Raw genomic sequence first — 19,078 nt, 5'->3', positions numbered from 1 at the left:
GGGTTGAGAGTTCTCAAAGGCATTCCACTCCATGCCCAGACCATTTCCACTGAAAGTTCTCTCTCTCTACTGTATTTAGGCTAAGATATTTAAATGTATTTGAGCAAGGAGCTGTGGGTCCTGGATTCACTATATACATCTCAGAGGGGACCAATCCTCGGTACAGGTAGTTGAAAGGACATCATATCTTGTGACATTTGATGGAGATATTATAATCCAAGGGGTATGTTTGTGGATTAAGGCAGCCCTATATGAGGGCTGGCTAGGTTGCCAGCCCCATTAGCTAGTGTCTGCAGATTGGAGATTCTCATTAGTTACTTGGCAGGTATCAAGTAACTAACTCCTAGGAGGGTCCTTTCTCTGCTTCTTACTTAAAGCCACAAGTCATGCTATGGACTCTGGTGCAGTTTGTTATTCCCTCAAGAGATGTCATATGTCCTGTCTTTTTATGCCTTTTGTTCCTTCCATATGGGCCTATTCTCATTTCTGCCCCGTCCATGTTGCTTTTTATTTTAAATATGTATTTTGGCTGCGCTGAGTTTTAGTGTGGCTTGTGAACTCTTCATCGTGGCACGTGGGGTCTAGGTCCCTGACCAGGGCTTCAGCCCAGGCCCCCTGCATTGAGAGTGTGGAGTCTTTGCCACTTGGACCACCCCACCCCCACCCCCCACTGCCAGGAAGTCCCCATGTTGCTTTCATTGGACTGATTCTTTCCACCTCTACTGCAGTGAATTTGTCAGAGCCTCAGGCATCACTTCCTTCCCCAGCACTCCAGTGACATCATTTGACCTGTTGTCTTAGAACACCATCTCTGGAGGAATTTGAGCTGAGTTCCAAGGGGTTTTGGCAAGACAACATTTAGGGTAACTATGTTTGGGGTCTGTGTAAGAGACACCTCCTTCCTAGAAGTCAGCCAGCATCTCAGGAATGCTGACATCCTATCAGATGATTCTCCATTACTTTGGCCTAAGGTGTACCTTTGTGTAGTGGATATACTTATGAGTTCCTCTTACAAGGATGAAGTCTCCCCCTCCCTTGATCTTGGACATCAGCATCTGCTGCCCCTTGGAAAATGATTGTTGACCTCAGACCACGTCAGGAGACATCTGGTCTACCTGTGGTCCACCTAGCCTTACACTCACCCCTGCACCGCCCCCAGTTTTGAGTGAGACTCTCTGAGACAGGCCTTGTGCTTTCCCCAGGCCCTGCATGCATCCCATCCTTGGGGCTGCATCCAGCTGCTGCCTGCTGCTTGGCCTGTGCAGGACGCTTGCACTAGGTCTTTCTAGTCGGTGACCTTGGACTCTTCCCCAAAGGATCTGGCTTGGTTTTCTTTCCTGGGATCCCAGAACTCTGTCCTCTACGGTACCTTTGCCTTCACCATGACACCCAACCTGACACTGTCTCTTCTCTCAGTCTTGGCTCTGCCTGAACTCTTCACACCATCTATGGTTTACTGTTGCAGCCACATGCTTCCTTCTCTCAGAGAAATCTCCACGGGCGAGAGCTGTCTGAAGTGTCTACCCTCAGGGTCTCATGGCTCCTCTTGGAATCCTCCCATCGGGGCTGCTTCTGAGTTTAGGATTTTTATGACAGCCTCATACTCCTGCTGAGGAGAGAGTAGATGACTTGGTTATGAAATTGCTGAGAACCAGTTACCCAGCAAATGGGCCATGCGACATAACTCAGGAAGACGTGCCCCTGACTGTGTTCTTGCATAATGTGCTTCATCTGAGTTCAGACTAGATGCCTAGGAGGCTTAAGCTTAAACTTCCTAGAAATCAAAATATGAAGACTCTGTGATAGGGGCTGGAATTGGAAAATCCCATTTAACTCTACATACAAATATTAGTGGTGCACATAGTTCTCTGAGATCTATCGTGAGTCATGTTGAGTTGACCAGGGCCTAGCCAAAGCCCATTCTGCATGCTCCGTTCATATCCAGTTTGGGTTTTTTTCATTCTTTCTTTCAGTAGTCAATTATTGATCATTAGCTATGTGTCAGGAACTTCTGCTGGACACAGGGGATACTCAAGTGACCAAGATAGATAGGCCTTTGTCCCCAAGGTGTATACTTAGCAGATGGAGAGGGGGAGTTCAGACAGTTGAGTTGCTCAGTTGTGTCTGACTCTTTGAAACCCCGGGAACTGCAGCACGCCAGGCGGAAGCCCAGAGTTTGCTCAGACTCATGCCCATCAAGTTGGTGATGAAATCCCAACTATCTCATCCTCTGTTGTCCCCTTCTCCTCCTGCCCTCAGTCTTTCCCAGCACCAGGGTCTTTTCTAATGAGTCAGTTCTTCTCATCAGGTGGCCAAAGTATTGGCGCTTTGGCTTCAGCATCAGTCCTTCCAATGAATATTCAGGACTGATTTCCTTTAGGATTGACTAGTTTGATCTCCTGCAGTCCAAGGGACTCTCAAGGGTCTTCTCCAACACCACAGTTCAAAAGCATCACTTCTTTGGTACTCAGCCTTCTTTATGGTCTAACTCTCACATCCATACATGACTACTGGAAAAACCATAGCTTTAACTAGACGAACCTTTGTCGGCAAAGTAATGTTCTCTGCTTTTTCATGTGCTATCTAGGTTGGTCATAACTTTTCTTCCAAGGAGCGAGTGTCTTTTAATTTCATGGCTGCAATCACCATCTGCAGTGATTTTGGAGCCCAAGAAAATGAAGTCTATCACTGTTTCCAGTGTTTCCCCATCTATTTCCCATGAGGAGATGGGACCAGATGCCATGATTTTAGTTTTCTGAGTGTTGAGTTTTAAGTCAACTTTTTCACTCTTCTCTTTCACTTTCATCAAGAGGCTCTTGAGTTCTTCTTCGCTTTCTTCCGTAAGGGTGGTGTCATCTACATTTCTGAGGTTATTGATATTTCTCCCAGCAATCTTGATTCCAGCTTGTCCTTCATTCAGCCCTGCATTTCACATGGTGTATTCTGCATATATATAAGTTAAATACACAGGCTAACAATATACAGCCTTGACATACTCCTTTCCCAATTTAGAACCAGTCTATTGTTCCATGTCTGGTTGTAACTGTTGCTTCTTGACCTGCATACAGATTTCTCAGGAGGCAGGTCAGGTAGTCTGGTATTCCCATCTCATTAAGAATTTTCCACAGTTTGTTGTGATCCACACAGTCAAAGGCTTTCACATAGTCAATGAAGAAGAAATAGATGTTTTTCTGGAATTCTCTTGCTTTCTCTAAGATCCTGCAGATGTTGGCAATTTTATCTCTGGTTCCTCTGCCTTTTCTAAATCCAGCTTGAACATCTGGAAGTTCTTGATTCACATACTGTTGAAGACTGGCTTGGAGAACTTTGAGCACTACTTTGCAGGCACGTGAGACAAGTGAAGCTGTGCAATAATTTGAGCATTCTTTGGCATCGCCTTTGGGATTGGAATGAGAACTGACCTTTTCCAGTCCTGTGGCCACTGCAGAGTTTTCCAAATTCGCTGGCATATTGAGTGCAGCACTTTCACAGCATCATCTTTTAGGATTTGAAATAGCTCAGCTGGAACTCCATCAGCTCCACTAGCTTTGTTCATAGTGATGCTTCCTGAGGCCCACTTGAGTTTGCACTCCAGAGGGAGAAAAGACACTAAATAAGTAACTAATATTAAATAAGTCCCTCATGTAATTTTAGACTGTGATAAATATTAGGGATCTAATAAATGTGAGGGACTGGGATGTGGAGGGGCTCCTTAGGTAGAGTGGTCGGGGCGATGTCTTTGAAGATGTGGTCTGAGCTGAGATCCGGATCATAGATGGAGTTCACTGTATGAAGGTTTGGGGAGAGGGCGTCTAGGCAGAGGAAAGGGGAACTGCTGAGTCCGTGAAGGGGAATCACCTTGATACTGCCAGAGTATCCTGGCGTGGGGAGCATGGAGGAAGGTGTTTCTCACTGAAAGGGAAGCAGGGCCCTGAACATGATTGTTGAGTGGTTACATTTGAACCTGAGTGCAGGGAAGCACTACCGGAGGGGTTTTTGTTGGGGATGGATAGGATCTCCTTTCATTGTTAAGAGATCACTTTGGCCATTCTGTGAAGGATGGGTTGAAGGGGGAAAAGAAAAGGAATAAAGAAATCAGGAGACCAGTCAGGAGGACAGTTCTGGAGTTATGCAAGAGATGGTGTGTCCTGGACCAGGGTGGTGGCAAGACATCCGTTCCCCATCCAGCATGTTTACTGAGCATGTTCTCCATGCCAAGCGCTAGTCTGGGTTCATGGGAGTGAGCAGGATAGATTCATTCTTTGCCCTCATGGGTAACTCCCACTGATGTGAAGGAGACTGCAAAGAAAAACCAATAATTGCGTAATTATCGATCTGTAACAGATGGTGAGTGAGTCCACCGAGGCTGCCATCACAAAGCATAGAAACTGGGTGGCTTCAGAAGAATTTCATTTTCTCACAGTGCTGGAGGCCCCCAAGTCCAAGATACAGGCGGCGTGTGTGTCCTCAAGGGGTCTTTCCCCTGTGCACGCGTGCCTCTGTGTGTCTTTGTGTGTCCACATTTTCTTTCATAAGGACAGCAGTCAGATTGGGCCAGAGCAGGCCCTAACAGCCTCATTTGAACATAGTCACCCTTTTAAGTCTCTGTTAACAATTACAGTCAGTCTGAGCTATTGAACATTAGGGCTAAAAAGATGGGAATTTTGGGGGACACAATTCAGCTCATGACAGATGGTAGGCGGTGCCATAAAGAAATTTAGAGGGGGAGAGAGGTGGTGGACAGATGAGAGATGAATTTAGGAGATAGAATCCACTAGTCCTATGGAATTAGAGGAGGAGCCAGAGGCATCAAAAATGGTGCATTCTTAGGTTTATATAATCGGCTGGGTGTTTGATTCTGGGGAGGAAGTGCTACCTTTCAAGGTACCTACTGTACATGGGTCCTGGAGTCTGCTCATGAGCTCAAGAGTCCTGCAACTTGCTGGTAGCCTCTGAACTGACCTTTTGATTGACAGTGTTTTTCCCACAATCTCAGCCTTAATGCATTTGTGACTTCACTCGCCATTGTTAAAAATTTAGCTATGTTAAAAAAAAAAAATACATCCTCTTTAGATCCTCGGGCTTCGTAATTCTCCGCTCCAGTTCTCTAAAACATTTTTAAAAAAATTAACATACAGTCAGAGTTTTATCAATAAGCAATTCCACTAAATATTCCAAAAAATTCCAGGAGGCTTAATGCATGATTTGCAATTGTATTCTCCCTCAATTTGAGCTGAAGCAATGACTTTAAACAGTTGCCTCGCAGCTTCCGAAACAGTGACCGGAAGTTAGGTGTGATACTGAACAGAAATTATTTTCTTTTACAAATTCAGACCTCTCCTCTATATTTTATAGCCCATTTAACATTTTTGAGTTATTCTGCAAGTATTTTAGCCATAGTTACCCTCTGCTGCTATTTCTCCGTGTCACCATTAGCAGGGCCACTGCAGTTATAACCATGGACGATAAATGTCAGCACGATTTTCCACTCGGTTTCTAAGTTTCTAGCTCCTACGTTGACTTTTAGAGTTTTTTCAACCTTTTTTTCCCATCACAACCTTGCGGGGCCATGTCACTGAGACCACAGTCTGCAACACGTTTTTAATGTCTGTGGTGCACTTTCTCCTCAATTGTGTGGCTTCCTCCTGAGCACTGTCAGGTTTAAAGAGCGAGATAAAGGGCACAATAATATGTCTTCAGATGCTGCACTGACATCTGCAGGAACTTAAATGTCACCAACATCAAGGCGCTTTGCCCCAAATGCATAGCCAGTTTTCTGTTAATCCCATTCCACAGGGTCCTGTTTTGGAGGAGCTGGGTCTCAGTGGGGAGTGAGTGTGGGATGTTTAAACACCCTATGCTGGTGGCTGGTCTGGGCCCCGAGGTTGTCTGTGTTTGTTGGAAGGTTGATGAGCTAAAGCGGGTGGCCTCATATCTTTCTTGGAGCTGTAGATGCTGGAGGAAAGTCACCACTGGGAGAGGACAGGGCTCGGGGGGGACTGGAGTTGGGGGCTGGGCTGGGAGGAGGATGTGGAGGCCAGGAACTTCGAGAAGCGGACCACTCTGGTCTCCAGCATAAGGAACATCCCCCAGATAGAGAGAGAGATTTGTCATGAGCTGGAGATGAAGCCAGAACTCTAAGAGTGATGGCGTGTGGAGAGGGTGCTAAGCAGGAGGAATGTGGTCTGGAAAGGTTCCTGTGTTGAGAACCACGATCTAGAGCTGGCGTGCAAGTGATGCTTCCGTGTGACACCTACAGGGGTGGGGGCATCTCTGGACCTAGGCGTTCAGCCCGGGCAAGGCCGGCCAGTGGAAATTGTTCCCTGTGAAGCTGTGTCTCAGAGACCACCAACTAGAAGAGTGTGCCTATAGTCATGTTTTGTTAAGCTTGCATGGTGTTTTAATAAATTCATTCAAGATTTTAGGGACTTCTCTGGTGGTCCAGTGGTTGGGACGCCATGCTTCCAGTGAAGAAGGCTTAGATGAAATCCTTGGTTGGGAAACTGAGATCCCACATGCCTCAGGGTGTGGCCAAAATAAATTAATTAAATGATACTAGCAACTATTTTTTTTTTTTAGATACTTTAGAATGAGCACTTTCACCTAAAGCCTGGATTTCTTATTTGCTGTAAGAAGTCGGATGATTGGCTATCTCGAGCATAGCATTGTTGTGTGGCCATCATCTGCTGGATTTAGGGAACTGCTAGCTGCCCCCTTCCCACAGGTCACGGGTCCTCATCAGTCCTTATCGTGTCCTCGGTGCTAAGGCTGGTGTCAGATTCCAGTTATTAGTGGGCTTGCACTGCTGCTTTTCTGATGCAGAGAACTCTTTATTTTCCCCCCAGTCTCTATGAAAAGTGGGGAAATGAAGACGGGGGCAAGGAGGTGGCAGTTTTGTTTTTGTTTGTTTTACACTGAACCACTTTCTCTCTTTACATAACTGTGAGACTCCTGCAGGTGCATCGGTTCATTATCTCTGCTATATGTAAACCCTTGGTGCTTTACCAGCATTATTAACACCAGGGGCCATGAAGTCTCTAAATTCTCTCTCACTGAACCTGGAAGGGAGGGAGGAAGATGGATTGCAGATGAAAGAACCAAAGAATGAGGTCTGCTGCTTTGAAGAGGGGAGGAACCAGAAGCAAGCAGGAGACATCGATCCAAAGAAGATCGCACAAGTCCCAGAGGTTTAACCATTTGCCCTGAGTCCCCAGGGGTAGCGGGAGACCTCCCTTTGAAAAACCCAACACAAAGCCTCGTAACATTGGCGCTAAGACTCCATGCCTCCTCCCTACCATGGAGTAGATGTTCCTCCCTCCTTCAAACCGGTGGCGTAAACGGGGCTTACAAGGTTCACACTATTCCAACTTAAGAATTGACTTAAACTGATAGTTCCTAAAATAACATTACAAAATTATACAGGAGAGTGAAAAGGAAGCCATTTCAGACAATCAAAGCAGCATGACATTTGTCAGGCTGACTAGATCCACGGATCCTCAACTCTGAGAAACTTGTGAGAGGGCTTCCCTGGGCCTTGGACTCTTGACGCCATCTCGTTGTGGGGCCCTGGGAGGGGGGGTGGCATGAAGGGGACTCTGAGCTGTTGTCACTTCGTTTAAAAACCTGAGCAGCAGGTGTATGTTTTCACACAGCAGGTCTACCTGATCAGGCCAAGGTCTTTGGCATGTGTTGAGCATTGCGGGTAGTGACATAGTCTAAGGAGCAGATAGTTCAAAGTGTGAAGACCATGGGGACAAATGCCATGGAAAGGGATCCCTCATGATAAAATATTCCAGAGCAACGAGAAGAACCTGGAGAATCAGCACAGCTTTGCCTGGGAGCTCTTTTTTTGAACTCTGGACTCTAGGTGAAGTCTTTGATCTCTTGTTGCCCACGAGGCAAGTGAATGTGCTGGTTACATGGTGAAATGTGGGGCTAAAACAGACCTGGACTGAATTCTGTTCCTGTCGTTAATGCCATGTAGCATTGGACAAATGAAACTTGGCGAGCCTTGGTTTCTGCATCTCTGAAAGAGAAGTACTAGCAGTCTACTTTAGGAATGTTGTGACATTAACTTCATTAAAACATGTAAAATACCACCATACCTAGCATCATAGGAGCTTTCTGTAAATGATGTATTATTATTGCTTGTCTGTCTGGGTATTTGAATCCCTCTGGAAAGATAGCCAGGGGCCTTCACTGAACCTCCTTGACCCTCTTAAGTCTCCATTTGATCACAGTCCAGAGGTGTTCATTGATTGGTTCATCATTGATTTAGTTGATATGATAGGGATCCTTGGCACTTTTGTGCCTTGATGAAGAAACTCATTCTCCTAGACTTGGATTGTCAATCCACCCGGGTGTCTTTGGAGAGCTTCCATAGGTGTGGGCCTCTCTCCACAAACAAGGAAAGAGATGAACCCAAGTTACCCAACATAAAGCACATGTTTATTTCTAGAATCGATTGCCCAGGGACATCATGAGATTCATTTGAAAGTCCTTTCCCAAGTCCTTGGAATAAATGCCCTACCTCCTCCCCATCCTGAGTTACCCTAAGGAGTGCCCACTCTGAACAGGTCTTGAATTCTCTGTGCCTTGGTTCATTCACTGTAAAGTAGAGATAATACCATCACCAACTGCACTGGGTTAAACAAGTTACTGTATGTAGACACGGCACGTGAGACCAATCACGTACTAAGCCGTGAGTGACTGAAGGCCAGTGGTGTTCCCCTCCTCCTTCCTTCCATCCTCTTCTCTTTGCTCCCCTGCCCCCCACCACTGTCCTCAGTATCAGCATCATCTCCAAGGCTAAGTATTGTGGGGTCTCAGGTGCAAAGGTGTTTCACTCCACTTTTTTTCTTTCTGCTTACCCAGGCTACAGGGAGGTGCCATCTAGGGTGAGCCCTCCACCCCTCCAACTTCCTTTTCCAAACATGACAGTTTTGCCCAGAAGCTAATTTTACGGATTTTGAGGCTCTCAGAGACCTGGAGTCCTGTCTTGCCTTCCCCAGTTTCTGGTTGTCTGACCATGCCAGATCCCATAACCCTTCAGAGCATTAATTTTCTTATTGCTAAAATGGAGTTCCTGCCCACCTTGTGGATTTTTGTGAGTTTTGAGTAAGGTGGTGCATGTCAATGTCTTAGAACAGTACCTGGCCCATTGTAAGTCATCAATCCACAGGAGCGCTTCACTGAGCCAGGCCATCTCCCAGGCACAAATGTGCCCGCCCAGTGTCCATCCTAGCTGCCATCCACTGACAGGAAAGCGGTCAGGCTGTTGAACTCTGTCTTCATATGCTTTTTGGCTTCTCTCTTAGGAAAAGCACCTCATTTTCTGCGGCTCCAAAATGTTGAAGTGAACGTGGGGCAGAACGCCACATTTCAGTGCATTGCTGGCGGAAAGTGGTCTCAGCATGACAAACTTTGGCTCCAGGTAAGGATGGGAGGGGCCAGCCGCTCACACCTCTGCAACCCTTTGGGAAGGGAAGAAAATGTGTGCTGTGAGGAAGGGCTCGGTGGGGAAGGGAAGGGGTGTCTTTCATTTGCCTCTGCTCCTTGGATGATACTCCGCATCCATGATCTTGTTAAATGTTTTTGGTAATTCTGTTACGTAGGCCTCAGTAGTCCCATTTTACAGATGGAGAAACTGAGGCTACGGACATAAAAGCGCCAGAACTAGAATTTACGATTATGACCTTTCCAAAATTCTCTCAAAGGGACTCCCCTGGTGGTCTAGTGGTTAAGACTTCACCTTCCAATGCAGGAGGTGCGGGTTCAATCCCTGGTCAGGAAGCTGAGATCTCACATGCTTCATGGCCAAAAAACCAAAAGCATAGAACAGAAGCAGTATTTTAACAAATTCAATAAAGACATTAAAAAACAAACAAAAAAAAACTGTTCTCTAACAAATTTTGTCCCTTAAGCCCAGATTTCCAGGGTTGAGGCAAACTGAATATTTTAGATGCTGAGTACGGTTGCATTTCCCTATGACTTTTTTGGTCAGTTTCTACAAAAAAGCCTGTTTGGGTTTTGATGGGGGTTTATTGCATTGAATCTCTAGATCACTTTGGGGAAAACTGACATCTTAACTATAATGAAACTTGTCACCGTGGTATATTTCTTTACTTATTAAGATTTTTAGTAATTCCACTAAGCAAGCTTTTGTAATTTTCAGTATCCAGGTCTTGTATATCTTTAGTCAGACTTATCCTTAAGTATGTCCCTTTTTTGATGCTACTTACTGTTAGAAGACTTTTAAGAAAACCCAGTTTATGATTTTTTCTTACTAGTATATATAGAAATACCATCGACTTTCCTATATTGATTGTGTACCCTGCCATCTTGTTAGACCTACTATGGCCATTTAAATTTAAATCAATTAAAATACCTTCAATTCAAAACTCAGATGCTCAGCTACACTAGTCACGTTTCAAGTGCATGAGGGCCACCTGTTCTCGTGGCTACCATGTTGGACACATACAGAGAACATTTCTGACCTTGCAGAGAGTCTTATGGGAGAGTACAGCTCTTTGAAGTCATCACGGACCATTCAAGGAATGAGGAATATGGCTCCAAAGAAGCTGACTCCCATTACCTCGAGCTTCATATACTTAAAGATCTCTATCATCTCTTCCGACTGACATTTTGGATGTTGGTCCTTAACTCACTCCTAGCACACTTTGATGAGAGTTCATAGTATCATTTCTCTTCTTGCATTTGAGCCCTTTTCCTGCAGTTGGAAGATCCCTGGGCAGAGAAAGCACATCTGGGAACTTCTTTCTTGCTTCTTAGCAGTAAAGTAGAATAAAAATAGCAGTAAATAATAATGTCTGTTTCTCCTGCTTCCCGGGGCTGCATGCAGACCGCAAGATAGCACAGGAAACGTCCATGTGTCACTCAAGGATTAAGTAATGCTGTTTATTCATTATAGTTAGTATTAAAATGCATTAGGCTCCCAGGAAGCTCTGTCATTTCAATGGCATTGCCTCAGTTGGGTCACGAGAGTAAGAAGAGGCAGTCATAGTACACTCAGCATCTGTATTTGGGCTTTCCAATTATTTTATGAATGTTATTGCTATAGTTCTGAGTATTGTGTGCTCCAGACCTTGAGTCTAACAGTGGAAGGATGTTCAAGCAGAATGTAATCGAAGTTTTGAAGAAAATAGACAGAAACACAAGGTTTAGAACTCTTCTACACCTTTTTAATCTACTTTTCATTGTAAACCAAACCTTATTTCATAGAACGCTTTTCAGGTGGCTTACAGTGGAACATAAAGCATAACAAGATAGCATAAATTAAAAGTGAGGCAACACAAGACAGAAGGAAAATAACACTTGGGAGCTGATCAGATGCAAAAAACCCTGCATTTCTGTACGTCTGCTGCTTCTGGTGAGTCACGGGCAGAGCCCACAGGACCACGACCACTGACAGAAGAGGGAAAGCTTGGCAGCTACACTGTTCACATTGTCCCTGAGATAAACACAAACCAATTGCTCCAGAAATTCTAACTGTTGTTCACACGGAAGCCAGACAGGAATTGTTCCCAGGAGTCCTCATAAAGAAAACAGCGTGTGATGTAGGGAACAACATTTTCCACCGCAGTCTTACGAAGGGCGCACAAGTGATTCATAGGCTTGTTTTCCATAATGATGCTCTGAGTTAATAGCAGTTTGGGGGGACTTCTCTGGTGGCCCAGTGGTTAAGAATCTTCGGACACAAGTTCGATCCCTGGTCCGGGAAGATTCCACATGCTGTGGAGCAACTGAGCCCATGCATCACAACTCCTGAGCCCCCACGCTCTAGAGCCCCCGCGCTGCAACTGCTGAAGCCCGTGCCTAGAACCTGTGCTCAGGAACGTGGGAAGCCCATGGATCCCAACTAGGGAGTAGCTGCCTGCTCGCCATAACTAGAGAAACCCCACGCACAGCCATGAAGACCTAGGGCAGCCAAAAATTAAATAAATAATGCATAAAATTTCTTAAAAAGGCAATCTGAGGAGTGGTCATTGAGGGAGGAGATGGAGTTGGCAGTGTGATATGGCAGAGGCCCCTAATCCATCTGGATCCTGGGCTACTTCAAATGTATCTGGAGAGTGAGTAGCTTCCATAACTAGGAAACTACCAGAAATGTTGTCTCTCTCATCTGTATTTCTGGAAATATCGGGAGGTAGACAGCTTACACTATGCTCTCTGGCAAAATGCCCACTTAGCCAGTTAAGTTCTGGTTTACATGCAACAGTATAGTTGGAAGTAGGTTACCATCTTTCTATAATGTATGAGATGCCTGTCATCACACCTGCCACCCAGGGGACAGTCGCAGCCCTGATCTGAGACCGGCGGGCTAAGGCAGTGGCAGATTTTTCATGAAATACTGCTTTGGATTTATTCCAGCAACTAGAGGACCAGCCTGCAGACTTGCCAGAGTTCTGTTCCATTCACAGGGCCAGGGTCGTTCACCCTGAGAATTTCCAAAGTGAGTGAAACAGCCACTTTGTGGCCAAGAGTCCACACCTGCAACAGGTATGTCTTTCAACAATGTTATTTCTTGCTGTAGCTGCCAAGATAAGCTGACCAGTCACTCAGTCACTGAACATGGACTTTTTTTAACTGCCAGTTTTAAGTTGGGGAGATAAGGTAGTGACTTTATTCTCAAAAAAGTACTTTAGTGGCCCTTCTTCCTGGCAGTGGTTAGGGAGCAGTTGGTGGAATTGGAATTGGGGGGTAGATCCCTGTGGCCTGTTGTAGAGAATGCTTGCCTTTTCTATAGAACAGGGATCTACAGCCTGCTTGTCCCTAAGGGCTTTCAGATTATAATTTATTAAATTAAAAAGGAAGACTACCCACACCCTTGTTTGACCCATCTGGAAACTTAATATGTTCTTTGTTGTTGTTTAGTCATTAAATCATGTCTGACTCTGCAACCCCATGGACTGCCAGGCTCCTCTGTACATGGAATTCTCCAGGCAAGAATACTGGAGTGGGTAGCCATTTCTTTCTCCAGGGGATCTTCCTGACCCAGGGATTGAACCCACGTCTCCTGCATTGGCAGGCAGATTCTTGACCGCTGAGCTGCCAGGAAAGCCAATATACTCCTTAGAAGACCCCGTCTGCTAGTGCCAGCTTTCATGGTTTTATAGTGCAACTTCTGCATAAAAATCGACAGACAGGCTTATCCAGAAATGTGTATATATGGACTTCCCTGGTGGTCTAGTGGTTAAGACTCCACCTGCCAATGAAGGGGACACAGATTCGGTCCTTGGTCCAAGAAGATTCCATGTGCCGCAGGGCAGCTGAGTCTGTATACCACAACTACTGAGCCCACACGCCTCGAGCCTGTGCTCTGCAACAAGAGAAGCCTCCACGGTGAGAAGGCCGGAGCCCGTTTGCTGCAACTAGAGAGTAGTCCATGTGCAGCATGAAGACCCAGCACAGGCACAAATAAGTAAAATCTGGGAAAAGGCAGATGAAAGCCATGAAATTAAAAGACGCTTGCTCCTTGGAAGAAAAGCTGTGACCAACCTAGATAGCATATTAAAAAGCAGAGGTGCTACTTTGCCAACAAAAGTCCATCTAGTCAAAGCTAGTTTTTCCGATAGTCTTGTATGGATGTGAGAGTTGGACCATCAAAAAAGCTGAGTGCCGAAAAGTCGATGCTTTTGAACTGTGGTGTTGGAGAAGACTCTTGAGAGTCCCTTGGACAGCAAGGAGATCCAACCAGTCCATCCTAAAGGAAATCAGTCTTGAATACTCATTGGAAAGACTGATGCTGAAGCTGAAGCTCCAATACTTTGGCCACCCGATGTGATGAGCCAACTCATTAGAAGAGACCCTGATGCTGGGAAAGATTGAAGGCAGGAGGAGAAGGGGATGACAGAGGATGAGGTAGTTGGATCGCATCACCGACTCAATGGACAGAAGTTTGAGCAAGCCCCGGGAGTTGGTGATGGACAGGGAAGCCTGGCGTGCTGCAGTCCATGGGGTCAAAAAGAGTCAGACACGACTGGAGTGACTGAACTGAAAGTTATAAACAAGCTCATCTTGTTCTGGGATGATTTCTTCCTGAGGTGAAGCGTGTAGTGTCACTGTCTCTTGTGCAAGAGTCTCTTCCATAATTCTCTGATTCCTTATGTGATGTGTTGGCCTGAGGAATTCAAACTTGTGATTTTTTAAGCATTGTTTTTTTTAAGCAAGTAGATGGTGTGCATCCTGAGTGGACAGTCTAGGAAGTGAAGCAACCTACAGTTTGGGGAACTCTTTTGAAAACAGGAAGAAAAGGACAATAATCAGAGTGCAACTAGGTGGAACCATAGTGACAGCATTATCAGTGTAGCACCGTGAAAATGTACCTGATACATATTTTCTGGAAAATAATTTGGCAGGAGCTATGTAACACCTTTAAATGTATATATTCTTCCAGCAAGTAATTCCACTTTGGGGAATTTACCTAAAAAAATAACCAAAGACAGAGAAAAAATTTATCTACAAGTGTGTTCAACAGGGTGAAAAATTGAAAACAACCTAAATGTCCCAACCAAAGGGGCTGATTAAGTAAGTGGGGCCATTAAGTAAATGGGGCCAAGTAAATGGGGCCATTAAACATCAGGTTATAGAAGTATATTTAATGCCATTTTTCAATATACATTTAAGTGAAAATAGTAAGTTATAAAACGGTATGCCCAACATATTAATTCTATATCAAAAAGCAACCACATGTACATGCATATTTACATAATTATTTGTATACCTGTATAAATGTACACATATAACACTATAAAACACATATCAGAATACTTAATGATTGATTGTGATGATGGATGATGAATTTTCTTTTTAATAATTTTGTTTGGCCGCACCTGGTCTCAGTTGCAGCACACAGGATCCTCAGTCTTGGCTGTGGCATGTGGGATCCCTTAGTTGTGTCATGGGAACTCTTTGTTTCAGCGTGCGAGATCTAGTTCTCTGACCAGGGATCGAACCTGGGCCCCCGGCATTGGGAGCTTGGAGTCTTCATTACTGGATCACCAGGGAAGTTCCTACTTTCATCTTTAATCTTTTCTGTTTCATCCAAATATTCTAAAATAAATATAGGTAACTGATGTTAACAGAAAGAAAAAAATGCTGTTAAAGGGAGGAAAGATGACCACTTTTTACTAGGTACAGAATATCCTAAGGATGGTAGGAGCCTTTGCAGGACATAACAGAGTTAGGGGTAGTTAGGCCAGCAGATGCAGGAGGTATAGGAGATGCAGGTTCAATCCCTGGGTCAGAAAGATTTCCCTGGAGAAGGGAATGGCAACCCGCTCCAGTATTTTTGCCTGGGCAGTCCCATAGACAGAGCAGCCTGGTGGGCTATAGTCCATGGGGTTGCTAGGAGTCAGACATGACTGAGAAACTGAGCGCACACATGTACACTTGTGCCGAAAGAACACACACACATACACACACGCCAACAGAACACACACACACGTACACACACACCAACAGAACACACACATGTACACACATGACAACAGAACACACACATGTACACACATGACAACAGAACACACACACACACCAACAGAACACACACACGTACACACGTCAACAAAACACACACATGCCAACAGAACACACACACGTACACACACGCCAACAGAACACACACATGTACACACATGACAACAGAACACACACATGTACACACATGACAACAGAACACACACACACGCCAACAGAACACACACACGTACACACGTCAACAAAACACACACACGCCAACAGAAAACACACACGTACACACACGCCAACAGAAACACACACACACGTACACACACGCCAACAGAAAACACACACGTACACACACGCCAACAGAAACACACACACACGTACACACACGCCAACAGAACACACACACACACACACACGCCACAGAACACACACACATGTACACACACACCAACAGAACACACACACGTACACACACGCCAACAGAAAACACACACGTACACACACGCCAACAGAAACACACACACACGTACACACACGCCAACAGAACACACACACACACACACACGCCAACAGAACACACACACATGTACACACACACCAACAGAACACACACACGTACACACACGCCAACAGAAACACACAGACACATACACACACACCAACAGAACACACACACGTACACACACGCCAACAGAAGCACACAGACACGTACACACACGCCAACAGAAACACACATGCTTATATACACACGCCAACAGAACACACACACACGTACACTCATGCCAACAGAAACACACACGCACATACACACACGCCAATAGAAACACACACACATATACACACGCCAACAGAAACACACACACATACACACGCCAACAGAACACACACATACGTACACACACACCAACAGAAACACACACACACATATACACTCGCCAACAGAAACACACGCACGTACACACACACCAACAGAAACACACATGCACATACACACACGCCAGCAGAAGCACACATGCACGTACACACACGCCAGCAGAAGCACACACACATGTACACACACACCAACAGAAGCAGCAGCTGTGGTCCCCACTGGAGATATAGGTTACGTTACCCTCAGCCTCCTCCGCCCATCACCACCACACTAGATAACTGTTCATTAAGGCAGTAGAGGTTTAGATGTATTTTTGTGTGTTGCCTGGTCTTTGTCGAAGACTGTGGCCTGTGAGATACACACACTTCTCAGGGGCTCTAGGGCTGGCCCTGTCAGCCCCACCAGCAAGGTGGACTTGCAGGCCTCCCTGCGAAGGATTCACTCCATTGGAATTTGTATAGCATATAATATCTGAAGAGTCTCAGAAATGAGGCCATGCATCCAGAGCTTCTGCACAGATCGCAGGAGGAGTACACATGTGTTTGGACAAATCACGGGCATTGTTACAGGAGCAGACCCTAATCTGACAGAAGAGGCTGCCGCCCTGTGACGCCATCGGCAGCAGCACACTGCAGCTGAGATAAGCAGACGTGTCAGTCCTCTGCAGCAGACTCTTCCAGGAAACCTGTTTTTCCCGCTGCCTGAAGGGCTACCTCCTCCCCCGCTCCTCCTTCATCATTATTTTGATTATTCCCTATACTTGGCTTTTCTTTCAGCATTTGATGATGCCGACTGCTTCCTTCTTGATAATTTTTCTGCCCTCTTGGTTCCATCATCTGTCAGCAACTATGAAAGGTCATTGCAAGCTCATGAGTTGGCTTGCCCATTGCATGGATGCTGGCAGAAGACAGGAGACTCTTGGGTCAGAGACCAAGGACTTTGTTACTCGTCACCCAGTAGGCAGCATGAGTTTCATGTCTGCAACAGTTTCCCTTGTCCCTTCTCCCCCCCCACACCCCCAAGTCCTGGTGGGAAGATGATGTGGGGGTGGATCCAGGTGGGGTTTACACCCAGCTGGTCTGTGCCATCGCTTGGGATCCCCACACTTAGGAAACCCCAGTCTTTTATTATTACCTTTGAGATCTGATTTACAAGCTGTAACGCTCAGTAAGTCTCCACCTGTATGGGTTTTAGTGTCTACAGAGTCATGGCATCATAGCCACGAGCTCTTTCTTTCCTCCTTTCCACCTGCAGGGACCCCAAACTTTAAAAAGCTCCTGTAGGGTGACTTAGGAGATGGACATCTAGCTGGTGTTTGGATCTGCATGGGGTTGGGTTCTCTTAGGTATGTCTGCACCAGATGCATGGTCCTTAGCTTCCTCCATCCTGTGCAACTCGTCTCTGAGGACCATAGGCAACTCTGACCTGGAAATGTCCCCTCTCACATGTGTTCTTTGCTCCTTTACTTACTAAAGCACCTTTTAAATATAATTTTTTTAACTTCCCCTGGGGCTTAGTTGTGGCTTGTGGACTCTTCAATCTTTATTGCGGCTTGTGGGATCTTTTTTTAGTTGTGGCACGTGGGATTTGGTTCCCTGTGGCACCAGGGATCCAGCCTGGGCCCTCTGCATGGGGAGCATGGAGTCTTAGCCACTGGACCAGCAGAGGAGTCCTTGCTCCTTTAATTCCTGATACCTTATCTTCAGTGTTTTCCCTCGGCCCACTCCCTGTTTATGTACATTGGGATTTGAGCCGGCTCACCCTGCCCTGGCACACGGGCGCTGGGAGGAAGAGTGCTGGGCCTGCTTCTTGCCCTCACAGAACTTCCCTTTCAACAGTGGAGAGAAACGTTAAGCAACTAATCATGGAGTTAAATGTCTCATCACACATGTGATGGGGTTCCCAGGGGCTGAAAGAGTCCGCTGAGGAGGTAGGGAGTAGGGAGGGCTGGGAGTACTATGAGTCTCAGAGAAGCACCCTTGGAAGAAGTGGCCTGTGAGCAGAGTTCAGAAAGGTAAACTGAAAATAGTCAAAGGGACATCAGGCCACCCAGGGTGATGGCCTGTGCACAGACCCTGCACCACAGCTTCATCTTCTTTGTTCAGGGCTGATGGATCCCTGTGGGGCTTCTGCCAGAACCTTCCTGCCACTGCAGGAACTCCGAACCCAGAAATCAACCTGAGCTGGGCAGTCAGCCATGCGTGCAGTGGTCCCTTGGGAGGTCTTGAGCACAGCTAATCAGAAATGATTTATGTCCACTTCAATTTCTTTTAACTTTTAATAAAGAATAATCAAAAGCTATTCTGTAGAGATTGCCAAAGAGGTACAAATATGGTCTTAAGAGAATCAATGGGCCGGATTTTAGCAAGTTGCTAAATGTCATGCTATTGAAGCAAGCAGTGTGACTAGAGAAGAATTTTCATCACGAATGAATTGTGGGTATTTCACCTAAATATTTTCTAGCCAGGAGATTTCTGGAGCAATTGGAGTAATTTTCAACTGGAAATGGTGGCCTAATTTTACATGTGTGTTTGCACGCACTCTCGGTGCTAGGAACTCAAATCAGCACACAGGAGGCTTCCAGGACCCGAGTGTTAGAATATCTCCTATAAAACAGGCGCAACGTCCGTTGCACAGAGTTTCCTTTTATTAAAGACAGTGATGTTTCCACTTCTGCCGATTATAAATCAATTGCAAGCCTGCATGCACTCCCTGTAA

General features: G+C 45.7%; 1 protein-coding gene across 1 annotated transcript in view; it reads left to right on the top strand.

Moving 5' to 3' along the window:
• The window catches only part of PTPRT (protein tyrosine phosphatase receptor type T), a 1,090,723-nt gene that overhangs the window by 407,468 nt on the left and 664,177 nt on the right, over nt 1-19,078 (top strand). The window contains exon 5 of the mRNA XM_065919188.1: nt 9,318-9,433. Within this exon, the coding sequence (XP_065775260.1) occupies nt 9,318-9,433 (116 nt within the window). The remainder of the gene's footprint in view (nt 1-9,317; nt 9,434-19,078) is intronic.

This window comes from Muntiacus reevesi, chromosome 2 (assembly GCF_963930625.1).
Source record: "Muntiacus reevesi chromosome 2, mMunRee1.1, whole genome shotgun sequence".
In the NCBI taxonomy this organism is placed as follows: Eukaryota; Metazoa; Chordata; class Mammalia; order Artiodactyla; family Cervidae; genus Muntiacus; species Muntiacus reevesi.
Note: the sequence above shows the minus strand (reverse complement) of the source record. Positions and strands in the feature narration are given on the sequence as shown.